This window comes from Emydura macquarii, unplaced genomic scaffold (assembly GCF_026122565.2).
Source record: "Emydura macquarii macquarii isolate MOO-44397 ecotype Brisbane River unplaced genomic scaffold, CSIRO-AGI_Emac_v2 contig_2473, whole genome shotgun sequence".
Taxonomy (NCBI): domain Eukaryota; kingdom Metazoa; phylum Chordata; order Testudines; family Chelidae; genus Emydura; species Emydura macquarii.
In genome coordinates, this window is record NW_027132610.1 from 963,092 (window position 1) to 975,973 (window position 12,882).

Below are 12,882 nucleotides of genomic sequence, written 5' to 3' on the forward strand. Positions count from 1 at the left end.
AATTATTTATTCAGTTTATTTATTTGCTCCCTGTAGAAGCACTGTCTTGGTGCATGTACAATCTTTAAAAAAAAATTCAAATTATTTAATGTGTTAACCATGAAACAGACATTACTCGTATGTCAGAATCAACTGCAACAATAAACCTACTAGTTAATGTTTGTACAGTGCTTTCAACATGTATTGTACTAATAAGTGTTCAGTATTTGTTATGCTGCTTAAACCGTCATGCAAGAAGCCTAAGTAAATGAAGCAGCTGTAGTTTCTGAAGGTCTTTAAGTCTTTCCCAGTAATCCACATTGAACGTGATAACTGGCATTGTACAAGCCTACTGAAGAAAAATAGCCCCAATCATCTAGCTAAATAAAGATTGAAAAAAACTATCTGGGACTCCAGGAGCAAATGGTGATCCAGAAGTGCCCCTTGAGTTGCAAATTTGTTGGTAAAGATGTTAGCTCCCATGATTTGAGGAGTAGTCCTAACATCTTCCCTGCCAAATTTTGTCTGTGTCCTCTGACAAAATCAGCATCACCATAGTCTTCTCTGGATAGGTTATTTTCCAAGTCCCTCTCTCCCTGTAAGTATGTGGGGTGCTGATCTTGCAAACATTTATGCATCAAACTAAATGAGCTGACTCGTGCTGAAATGCTTGTCTACACTTAAAACACTGCAGCTGCGCAGCTGGACCACTTAGTGAAGATGCTACCTATGCTGGCAGAAGGGATTCTCCTGTTGGCGTAGGTACTCCACCGCCCTGAAAGGCACTAGTTAGGTTGATGGAAGAATTCTCCCATTGCAGTAGCGCTGACTACACTGGGGGATAGGTCAGATTAACTGTGTTGCTCAGGGATGTGGATACTTCACACTCCTGAATAACTTAGTTATGCTGTTCTAATTTCTGGTTCAGGGTTTTAATCACAGCAAAAGCAGTACCTCATTGTACATCCTCAAACTGTTGTAGCTGATGAAGAAATAGGTAAATAAAACCACCCCTTGAACCAGCAGCTGCTCCCAAAATTCTTTTTTCAGGTGGTGCTGGCAGCAGGGAAGAGACTTATGTGCAGCCTGTTCTCTTTTTGAGAGATCTGTGCCTTGCAATGCAAGCCAGTTAATTCACTTTCAGCAGGGAGCAGGAAGTCTGGTATTTTTAAGAACAGTGTTTAGAATGCTGCAAAGTCTCTTCCCTCTCTTGGCTGAGACTTCTGGGAAATAGGGAGGATCTAAGCCAAAGCAGTGGTTCTCAACCTATTTGTGGACCATACATGCAGCTCTTTGTTATATGTGGGCTGCATCCACACAATATATATACTACTTGTATGGTCCCAAGGACGTCACATGGGCTGCAAACAGCCCTCGGGTTGAGAACCACTGATTTAAGGTATCTACATAAAGACCCTCGTCCCCTCAATGAAAGACAAAGTGGAAAAACTGGTGGAAAGTTGCGTTTCTTTTTCTCTTGGGTATGGATATTAGCTATTTAATCCGCAGCTGCAGTGCTACAGTAGCACTGTCATTTGAATGTGATTGTCTTAGAGCAACTTGTATAAAATCAAAATGACTTCCTATAAACTAAACCATTTTCTCTTCTATATAGAATGTCTGGAGCGAGAATTGTTGCTCACATGGCCCATGTGCTGAAGCAAGGACAGTATGGTCTTGCAGGAATCTGCAATGGAGGAGGTGGTGCTTCTGCGTTACTGATCCAAAAGCTGTAGGCTGGCTGGCTGTTGAAAATACAAAGCCTTAAAATTATTATATGAGCAAAACAATGAGTGGTGCCAGTTACACCATTTATGAATTTGCAGATGCCTGTTAAGTGTTGGTTTTCTACAATATTTCTTTAAAACCTTGCTCAGTCATGCTGACATCTGCTTTTTACTTTAAACTAATTCAGTGCAAGTGTTTTTTATATAATTAAAACTTGTCGAATTATGGTAAATTACAAGTTGTCACTGGACAAAGACTATTCGTACTCTGGGTGTAACTGTTCTGTGGATGATTCACAAAGATCACCCTGCAAGTAAACATTTGAATGAAAATTGTTTTCTTTGATGGGTAATGCATTGATATTAAATCATTCATAGCTCTTTAAAACAGACAAATAGCTTAAGTGCTCAGTTTATCATTGTCAGTAATATCTAGTTGAAGTTTGGTTGTTTTTTTTTTCATGAAAAATACAAGGCAGTTACTTATCTGAATGTGACTGGTGGAAACATATTTTTACAACAGGACCATGAGCCTAGCTTGCCATCAACTGTTTAGATTTCTTCTAGGGTTAGCTAGAATGCTGGAGGAGTCTTTAAATCAGCTTTTTCATTAAGGATTTCTGCAGCACTTTGCTTAGCGCTTCCTTAACCCTATTGTTACAAAATAGTAACTGAAATCACAGAAGGAAACTTTGTCTGCTACAGCTGAGTATATTAAGAAACTTAACCTTTAAATTATGCACAAATAAATGGCATGTCGCCATTGGCAGAGGGCGTTTCAGTTTAGTCAGAGATAAGTTTCCACGTGCAGTGTTATACTGGTATTACTATCCCTTTAAGTTCACATCCTGCCTTATGCAGTTATAGCTTCTGTATGAAACAAGCCCATCAAGCTGCATACTAGGAAAAAAGACTGCCTGACAACTGCTCATGTTCAAGTAAACTGTTGTCACCTTTGTGCTGGAGCAGTTGTAAAACTTTTTGCTGGTTGTTCTGAATCTCCTACAATCTTCAGGAATATTTTGAGCTGAATAGATACATCCCTATGCAAACTTTTGCAAATGTAGGAAGATCAGAACGTATTCTCATTGAAGATGTTGCATATAGCTTGAAAACTTCATGCCAGGGGAATAGGTGGATGCAGTTTTGAGGGGGAAAGAGAAGAAGAAATGACCAGTTCTCCTCTAGTTTTCCCAGAACTAGTAGTAATTTGTGATTTAATTCTTTAAGCAAGTATTTTAGCTGATTACCTAAAGTCTGTCATCTTAGCACTTGATTTTTGTTTAACTTCACTGGTGGGTGGTCTTCACCTGTGAAAATTTGTGATCACTGACAGATAATCTACCACACTGGCAACAGCGCCAATGAATCTGTTTAGCCTGAATGGATAGTTTGGGTGTTAAGATATTTGCAAATTTCCCTCTGCTCCCAGAACTGCTACTAAACAACTCAAGGTCATTTAAGAAGATTTCTAAATGCACAGCCAATGTGTATGTTATAGAGGTCCAATGCACTGCAGATAATAGTGGCCTTCTTTTTTTTTTTTTTAATATAAAGTCCTTCCTTGTGCATCTGTTACACTACTAGTCTCCGGTCCATGGACTTCTAGGAAAAGAACACTCATAAGAAAAGGTTTGCTGTTTTTTGGTTCAGAAATTGTACCAAAGTTGCTAATTTCACTTTGGCAGTATCCTGTCTTGTCCTCACACACAAGATATTTGATAAAACACTAGTTTTGTGTCTATAGAAATGACATTGATCCAAGCACACATGAAACTCAAAGCAGAAGTAACCTCAACACTCAGCCACCCAGCAACATTTCATTCTATCATGATGACACTACCTTCCTTAAAGCAACTTTTAATTAGCTTCAGTGTAGACTGCAAGACTTGTGTTCTGGTTTTTGTGGGAGAGTGAAATCAACTAAAAATTCTCATTTGAATGGGCATTTTTAGACCTGTTTAGAGACTGATTAGCACTAACTTTAAAAGTGAACTCTACAAGAAGATGGAGTTGCAAATGTTATTTGTCTTGGAATACCATTCTTTAGGCTTCTCTGGGGTGCACATGAGCTAGCTCTATACTATTGGTAAGAGTAAAGCAATGCCACTTTCAACTACAAGACTTTACAGAAGGTGTGTGTTAATTTCTATTTTTCAGCCAAGTCTGCCTCTTTCTCTAGTGGCAACATTCTTATCTATCATTTTTCCAAAATTAAAAAACATGAAGGCTTTGTGTATAATAGGTAATGGAAACATTAATGTGTAATATCAAGTTATTTTGTACAAGAAGGGGGGTAGTGTTTCTCAAAGCTGACTATTCATTTAGCATTAACATAGTTACTTTACATCTTTTAAGCAAACCAAAAATGAAAGTGAACTGAATATCACCATATGACTGGTAAAGCACTGTGCGGTACACAAAAGGGCTAGACAAACTTTGGATTAAAACAAAAATATTTATTCAAGCTTTAAATGCTATGCAGTATTAAGTTAGTGGACGGGTTTAATATAAACATCTACTGCATAATATTTGGTTCCTTAGGAATCCTTGGATGCTATTTGAAACATTGCCATGTCACCATACAGAGCTTACAAGAAAACTATTACATTGTTCAGTAATATTTCAACAAGTTGAGGACACAGGAAGAAATGTGCCAGTACCAGTGAAGAAAATTCTGCAGAACAAGTTGATTGATACCATTTGGAGTAGGGATTAAGAATGGTGATCAGAGTTGTTTTATTAATTTGTATCTACACCAATTTGTACCAGATGTGTAGGTTGCATACAGATGAGCTTTGCCCATTAATTGTGTATGTCTACAGTGCTGGGGCTGCAGGGATCCCAGATCCACCCCCGGAAAGGAGCAAGGCTGCGTAAACCGCAGGGCCTTTCCCATCGATGCAGAATGGGAGATGCTGCCATACGGTAACATAAGTCGACGGGAGATACACAAACTACATTATGTAAGCTTGCATATCTCCTGTCGATCGCCAGTGGCAGTGTAAACCAGCCCCTCAGTATGTTGAACCCCCCCCCCGGATGTCACCATGATCTACCTTATTTTGAACTAAATGTGAGGCTAAAAAAGCTTTTTAATTAGAATAAACAGGAAGCTGTCATCTTGACAATACAAAATAGGATTAATGGGAAAGATAATTTTAGTCTCAGTATGTCATCACCTCAGACCCGCACTGAAAAGTAAAATTACAGTGGAAGACCTAGGCACGAGAGAATGCCTTGTTCACACACTGGAAATACTGTTAGGTTTTAGAGATTGTCAGAAATCCTCAGTAAATAGCTTGAGTAAAATATTTAACACATGTATCATTGAAAAGTTCCTTCTGTTAGGCTTTGAATCATAACTCACTACCCTTTAAGTGTTTTCTTTTCAGCAGCAATTTTGTATTCATTTCAGTCATCATATAAATGGCATTTACTAAATCAGCTAGGGTAATAAAGAATTTGGATTTCAGTGAGAGACAACTTCCATTTCTATCCATAATATTTCATTTCAATACAACACTTAATTGATGTTGCACTGCTAATCTTAAAATGACATGCATGGATACAGAACTGCGCCATGTGAACCAAAGTCTTTTAGTTTCTCAACAGCTATATTTAGTCTGGCTATTAAAATTTTAAATATTTAAAATGTATTTAAAACAATTTTTGCTCTTCAAAAGACAGCAGGAGGGAAGCGAGGTCTGCATTTCGGAACTTAGTTGGCTAAGCTGGTAACAGCTCTTTAAGATTTTGTAAAATGTCTAAATATGATATTTAAGGCAACTATTGTATGACGGGGGGTGAGGGAGGAAGAACTTGTTTGTGCCTCTTATTCTCTCCTCTGTGGGAATCTTTATCTTTCATCATCCATGCAGTTTTAGAAAGTGAAAAAGCTTTCATGATAGACTGTGGTTTGGAAAGATTCTGTGTGTGTGTGTGTGGTGGGACTGGCAGACAGGAGTAGGAGAGAACTCCAGTACAAATAAACATAAGTGATTTGAAAACCCAGATATCTGTTAAAGATGATCCAAGAGCTTAATTTCGTAGTTCTTCTCTCAACTGTCTTGTTGAAAATGAGCAGGCTTCGAAATGCTGAGCTACAGCATCACTGCTCTCAAATTCACAAAGTGACTAATTAGTTTAGATGGGTAAGTAAAGAACTCTGCAGAACATGAACAACGACCGGTGTTACAGGAAACATTTGGTTTACAACTCTTTTCACAATATCTTTGTACAATACTTACATTATCCAGGCAAGTCTGCCTGTACAGGTGTAAATTAAATGGCTCTACATCGCTGTAAGTGCTTTCTCAAAAATAAAATATACCAACTTACTCTATTTACAAACTAGCAACCTGCTTCAGAAACAGCATGATTTTGCTATAAAGTGAAACTTCAGTGCACTGAAAGTTTACAATTTGTTTCCTACACCAAACCTTAGCAAAGCAACACCTTGTTTTAAATAGTCATAGTTCAACTATTTTATTCATCATAATGCAACGATAACAAGAACTTGTCCACATCCATTCCAGCTGGAAAACAATGCGGTAACTTCTTTTTCTGTTGAGGAAAGAGAAGCTCATGTTAACCCCCCAAAATATAGCGGTCAAAAAGTTTGCAAATTTCTTACTTTTGCTTCATACTTCCCCATCCACATGCTGAAGAGATAAACACAAGGTTTATTCAGAATGTATCACATTCTTGTACTAAATTATTGTATTCCTGTGTTTTAATTGAGCCATGTAGTAGTAACTGCACAGTGCGAGGCAGGGACTGGACTGGTATGCATTGCCAGTTCTATTTGCTCGTTCTGAGTGACCTTGGATAAGTTACTGTTTCTGCCTTAAGTTCCCCTCTTCTGTAAAATATGGATCATGCTTACCCATCTTGTAAACCACTTTGAAACCTCTGCATGAAAAGTATTATAGGACTAAGTTTTGAATGACAACAGCTATAGAATATGTCTTGTCCCATCACAGTTTATGTGGACTGCTGCTGTAATGCTTGATCTAGAATGCCTTTGAAATTCACTATTCGATCACACTCCCTAGATTTATTACAGATAACATTTCAAACGTAGCAAAGAGACAAAGTATGTCAGCTCCTGGTCTGTGACTGTACCAAGACTGAGAAAGGGATTGCATTCCAGGCCTGTAATTTTAGTATGCAAGTTATTTCTTTTTCCATAACACTGATCCTCAAACTTTTGACCCCCGCACCACCCTCCCTTTACCCTTGTCCGTGCCCCCGAGCTAGGGCTGGGAAAGGGGCCACGGTCAGGAGCTTGGGGTTGCGCCAGGAGCTGAGGCTGTCCCCGGGGACTGCAATGGGCCCCACTGGCTGGAAGCCAGGTGCTGAGGCAGGATATGGGCACTGAGACTGGGGGCGGACTCCACAACCGGTGGGGACATGAGGCCAGGCTCTGCGGCCACCAAAGGTCTGAGGCTGGGCGCTACAGCCGCTGGGGGAGGGAAGGGGCCGAGGCCAGGCACTGTGGCTTGGGGGAAAGGTGCCTGAAGCTGGGGCCTGGTGTGGCGAGAGGACCAAGGCTGGGCCCTGTGACCAGGGTTGGAGGCTGAGACTGGGCGCTGAGGCTGTGGCCCAGCCGTGCCCCCCTCCCACCACCGTAAGTTTTCACACCCCACAGATTGAAGACCTCTGTTCTACGGGTACGTTTCTAAAAGCCTAATTTGACCTTCATACACAGACAGTTGCCAGCAGTCACCGGGAGATGCTCCTGTGTATGTATATGAAGTAGTCTGAATCTTCATAAATATTTTGTTAGTTATGAGGAAGAAAAGTGGGCTCAAGAAGCTATGTTACTGATACTAAAGAATTCATTGAGTGGGCTCAGCTCTGTACCATCCAAAGTTACGTACATATTGGGGCTAAAAAAATTAAATATTGACATTTTTTAAATAATAAAAGAATGTATGTACTTGCCTTTATTTTCTTCTTTTTCACTGGTGTTGTAGAGCTCTGAAGTTCCTTTTTACTAGCAGAACGGGAGTTTCTTTCACATTCATTCAAGTCCTCCAGCTTTCTTTTCTTTGCTGTGCTTCTCACTGACCTAAATTGTTGTGTGGTGTTCTTCAGGGGAGTCATAGTACTAGTCCTTGCAATAGCAGCCCTTGATAGAATCATCAGTGTATGGGCAGCCATACTGACACTGTTTTCACTACCCGTTTCACTAGCAGGGCTGCAGGCAGGCAAGTCTGGAGTAGCAGGAGGGACCATTATTCTAGGGGTTGTACTGTCTTCAATGTAACGTCTACAAGTTGGTGTCCTTACGCTGTCTGAGATATCCTCTGTATGTGTATCCCCAACCCCTGATGGTGTACGGGGCACTGGTAAATCCCCATTTTCAACCACTTTGCTAGCAGGGCTGTGCCACTGAATGCCATGTAACATCTCCACAGCTTGCTTAGTTAATGGACTTGCCAAACAAAGGCCTTGGTTGGAAGGTTTTGTTTGGTCTCTTTTTGGCTCCTTTGAAGATAGGGAAACAGATCCTGAATTTTTGCTATTCCCATTTGACAGTGATCCTTGTTTTTTGTTCTGCTCTTGCACTGAAGCAACAGTTTTTTCATTCCAAAGGCCAACGTTCTGTTGGCCATTTGACAGTTTTGCAGCATCCTGGTTCTTTTGCTTTTCGTCAACATCTCTTCTTAATTCATTCTCTTTATTGGCTGTTGTCTTGTGAAAGGGATCTAACGTGAGTCCTGCGGCCATAGCCCTTCTCTCAGGCTGTGCTTCTTTCACAGCTGCACTTCTACCACCTATCTCAGCCTTACACAGAATTCTAGGCAAAGTTTTATCCTTCTCTCTTTTGTTGGACTGTGTTTTAACGGAGGCAGATGCAGCATTCGGAGAGTCTACTGCAAATAAAGGATTTTCATTCCTATCTTTTTGTAATGAACTCTTTGCAGTTTGAGTTTGAGTATTTCCTCCTCGAGTAGATAAAGCGCTATCAAAGCAAAGAACTCTCCTGTGGCTTTCATTCTGTTTGGAATTTGAACTCGTGGACTCTGCTGGTACAGCAAGTGAACTCTCCTCCAATTTCCTTCCCAGGTCTGCACAGGCATTCCTGTCTGAATTTCCAGTCCTGACAAATGTGATAAAAATATTTCAGCAACATAATTTTGATTTATATTATGCAAGTTTTTCCAATCTGTTTTCTGTCCCTTTAAACCTATTTCTCAGTGTTCTAAATGTAGCTTAAACATTTGCACTCAAACCACAAATTCAAATGAAAATGTGCATTTAAGTGAGAGCCCGTGTGAAACCCTCTAAGGGCTGTGTCTAGCAATATGTCCTTTAATGTTTTGAAATGATTGGGTAAGAAAAAGAAGGGTATAAGCAATCAATGGGCTGATGAATCCAATGGAGAAAAACCAGAGGGAGCATGGTAGTTCTTTTGTCATTTCAGTGCAAATTAAAAGGAAGTACAGGACACACTGTAGAACCTCTCATTCTTCCTTTTAGGAACCACAACATTCTGCCCCCCTTCGCAGGATGCATAGAATTTATGACTAAAGTAGATTAAGACTAGCAGAGGGTTGAATACTCCAAAACAATGGGGTCTCAAATCTTGCCTGTGTTTCTCCATCAGATACAAAAGAGAGCACCATCTTACATTTACAATAATAGAATGGAGTATATTGGTATATATGTATTTCACTGAAATCTTTTTTTACATCAAATTTGCCATTTAACTTATTCCATTTCCTTTAGGTTTTCCTTCGTCTTTCCAATGTGTTTTAATTCGGTCTAATTTTTCTGTTCATTCAGTACTTTTTAGAAATAATTTTTAGAGCCCTGTGCGGATACAGATACATGGATCCACATTCGATCTGCATCTGCTGGAAAAAACTTTTACTCAACCTGAAATCTGCCCTCCCTCTTTTAGATTTAACCACATCTGCATGGGCACATCAGCTGTTTTGGAGCCAGCAGCCCTCCATCAGCAGTTGAGCCCCTGCCACCCCAAACAGCCTGTTGAGCTCTGGCCATTTAACAGTTGATCATCATCCCCCCCCCACCTAACAGCTGATCAGACCCACCTTCCTGCCAAACAGCTGACATGCTGTTGAGTCCCGCCCTCCTTCCTAACAGCTGATTAGCCCTGCCCTCCCACCTAACAGCTGATGAGCTGTTGAGCCCTGACCAGCTGTTCATTGCACCCCTGGCTGGCAGCCCTGCCCCAGAAGACCATCCAACCCACGATCCACACAAAATAGTCCACTGATATCCATATCCGTGGATATAAAGCGGATATCTGCAGATATGCAGGGCTCTAGTAATTTTAGTCTGAGTACTCTTCATTTCCAAGACATTTTTTTTCTGATTGTTCTCTCAATGTATCGCCCTCCTAATTTCCTCCTTTACTCCCTCCCTCTTTCCCATGTCCTCTTTTCAAACTTCTCCCTGCAAGAGTTGTAATAGTGAATACTAATCATGATGGACTTGATTTAAATCATCAGTTTTAATCAGCTTTTCCATTTGTACTTCAGTTATTTTCTAAGGAAAGGGACATTCTCTCATTGGTTGATATAATCATTAAAACATCTTGATTTACAACTAAATAGAGCCTTTACACTAGATTTGGTACAATTTTTTGCTACTTAGAAAGGTACACTATAACTATATACACTATTTAAGCAATTATATGGTTTAATATTTTCATATTTTTATTAATGGTACATTTTAATGTGTTAGAAAATGATGAATGATACTGCTTATTTACTACTTATTTACCCTGCCTGAATAAAAAGCAGAGGAACATTCCTGATTCTAGCACCTATTATAATTATGAATTGACACCAGTTATTCTAACAAACACAAAATTAGCACCTTCTCCTCCAGGACCAGCCTACCATTCTTTCCCCTCATCCTTCAAGATCTCAGTATAGCCTGGAAAATCAGTTACATGTTTAAAACCCTCCAATAAATGTACTGGCAATTTCTCCAACCTCAGACTATTTTTTAAATCTGAAAATTTTCTTTGAAAAATCAGGATAGCAGTCAGCAAATACAAGATAGCACAAAAGTAACAGAGAAACAGCAATAGTGTAACTCTGGCCTATGGCTATAACTGACTGACATGCAGCCTCATTAAAGCTAGCATGCATCCCTATGTATCTGGGGCCAAGGTTCTAGTTTAAAAACAAAAACTGTCAAGAGCTGCTAGGTACAAGAAAGGAGCAAAAGAGCCACAAATGTTATTTCACCAGTGTTTGTGAAGTTGCTTTCCAAAACGATGTTAGAAAGGAACCTGCAGAAGTCAAAACAAAGCAAGACTAAAGAAGTATTTGTGCTAACCTTTGTACTCTAGAACTCGGATGGCTCACAGGCTTTGCTGCACTGGTTACCAGCTTTCCTGAAATGGTGAGGTGAACAGTTAATAAACTGAAGGTATCCAAACTAACCTTCTTACAGCTGGTACCAAATAGGAATATCCCACTTGTTCACACCATTCCATATGTTAAAAAGATCAAGGTAAATGAAAGAGTAACTTGGTGACACTGTAACAACGCCACAATATGTTTGACAGTTCTAATACTTACTGGATTATGAAAATATCTGAAAAAGAATTAGAATAGCAAAGATCAACTAATTAAGTACCAACAGGCAGCTCACAGACTACTTGGATTTATAAATGTAAAATGTACAGGAAGGAAAAGATGTAAAATGTACAGGAAGGAGCAGGGGGGGAAAAGAAATCAAGTTACCGCCAACTATCTTATTAATATTTGCCATTTAAAGAGGCAATTCTTTGTGATGCACAGAGAGAATGTACCCACGCGTTTAATTATGTGATTATACATAAAATGGAGGAGAGGGGATAATACTGGTACATTACATTTTTACAATGTACATCTGCCTATTGCTACTTAATAAGTGCTGATAGGGTGCTCAGAAACGTTGGCTATTCTACCTTAACTTTTTCTGTTTCAATATGGTTTTAATCAGATATTTATGGCAAGAATAAATGGTATTTATTAAATAATCAAATAAAATTATAACTGTAAATGCAAAAATCAAACAACTGTAAAACATGAAGCAATCAATACACTCCTCAGAGGAATTATTTTGGCCACAGAAGAGTTCTCTTCCCCCCAACCCTATATGCAACAGAAACACCCTGAATGGCTACAATAAAAAGCTAGAGAAAACCACTCACACTAGACTTTGAGCCCACAAAGATTTTGTAAGGCTGGCAGTTTATTTGTAAACTGAGCATATCAGATATGCAGTCATTAAGATGGCAAACATGTGACTCCCTCAATGCCACTTTGAAAGTTGCTTTTCAGAGACCACTTAAAAAATTTCACAGTTAAATTATATGGCTCTAGAAATTCCAATTTTTGTTAAGCCTACATCTCAATAAGTTTAAGCACTGTACCTGTATTCGACTTGTTTCTTGTTCCTGTGGTTTTCTGAGATTTGGGAGGGATAGGTATTTTAGGAACACTTCCGTTGCACATAGGATTTGCTATAGTCATGTGTAGAACCTTCAAAGAATCAAAGTATCACATTAGGGTTTGTTTGAAACCATTTAATTTTGAGAACATAAAGATTTATTAGTAACACTTTACCTGGCGGGGAGGTGCTGAGAAAGTAGTTCCGCTTTGTCCCACTACTGATAAAGGGATCATCCCCACCATTCCTGGTAGAACAGGCTGCACTGGAGATGCAATTATAATGGCAGAACCTAAAAAATGATTTGTATAGAATAAAAATTAAAATATTTTAGTCAGGAAAGAACAGATGGTTCCTGAAATTGGTCTTTCCCCTGGATAGTTTTGTAAAACCCTAGTGGGGATGTGAGGGTGGAGGGAGAGGAAGCTATTTCACACCCAAGCTAGGAATGTTTACTATGTATTATTGATACTAGGCAAAAAAGCTTCTGTCTGATGTGCAAGAGGAAAATTATTTTAGTAGATTAATTAAAACTATGTAGAGCACAGTTTTCTCTTCAGTTGAGCGACTGCACGAGATACGAAATTTTAGTGCAGAAAAACATGTGATTTCTAATAGGCCAAAATCACATACTATTTGCAGTTTAAAAAACAAACTCAGCTCACAGCTTTCCTGGTCCTGGCTTGCAGCTGGGAGCCTGGAACCAGCTGTCCCCGACTTTCTTGTCAATTTCAGAAACTGACCAGTA

At 39.4% G+C, this 12,882-nt stretch overlaps 2 protein-coding genes across 3 annotated transcripts in view; one reads left to right on the forward strand and one right to left on the reverse strand.

The window, feature by feature from the left end:
* Nucleotides 1-3,248, forward strand: part of ACAT1 (acetyl-CoA acetyltransferase 1) — a 31,059-nt gene extending 27,811 nt beyond the window's left edge. Inside the window, exon 12 of the mRNA XM_067562806.1 lies at nt 1,595-3,248. Within this exon, the coding sequence (XP_067418907.1) occupies nt 1,595-1,715 (121 nt within the window). The 3' untranslated portion in view covers nt 1,716-3,248. The remainder of the gene's footprint in view (nt 1-1,594) is intronic.
* Nucleotides 3,249-5,044: 1,796 nt separating this feature from the next.
* The window catches only part of NPAT (nuclear protein, coactivator of histone transcription), a 29,800-nt gene continuing 21,962 nt past the window's right edge, over nt 5,045-12,882 (reverse strand). For both annotated transcript variants that reach the window (XM_067562809.1, XM_067562807.1), the window contains exons 14-18: nt 12,311-12,426; nt 12,118-12,226; nt 11,034-11,091; nt 7,656-8,817; nt 5,045-6,272 (exon numbers count right to left, since the gene is read on the reverse strand). In XM_067562809.1, the coding sequence (XP_067418910.1) occupies nt 6,195-6,272; nt 7,656-8,817; nt 11,034-11,091; nt 12,118-12,226; nt 12,311-12,426 (1,523 nt within the window). In that variant the 3' untranslated portion in view covers nt 5,045-6,194. The remainder of the gene's footprint in view (nt 6,273-7,655; nt 8,818-11,033; nt 11,092-12,117; nt 12,227-12,310; nt 12,427-12,882) is intronic.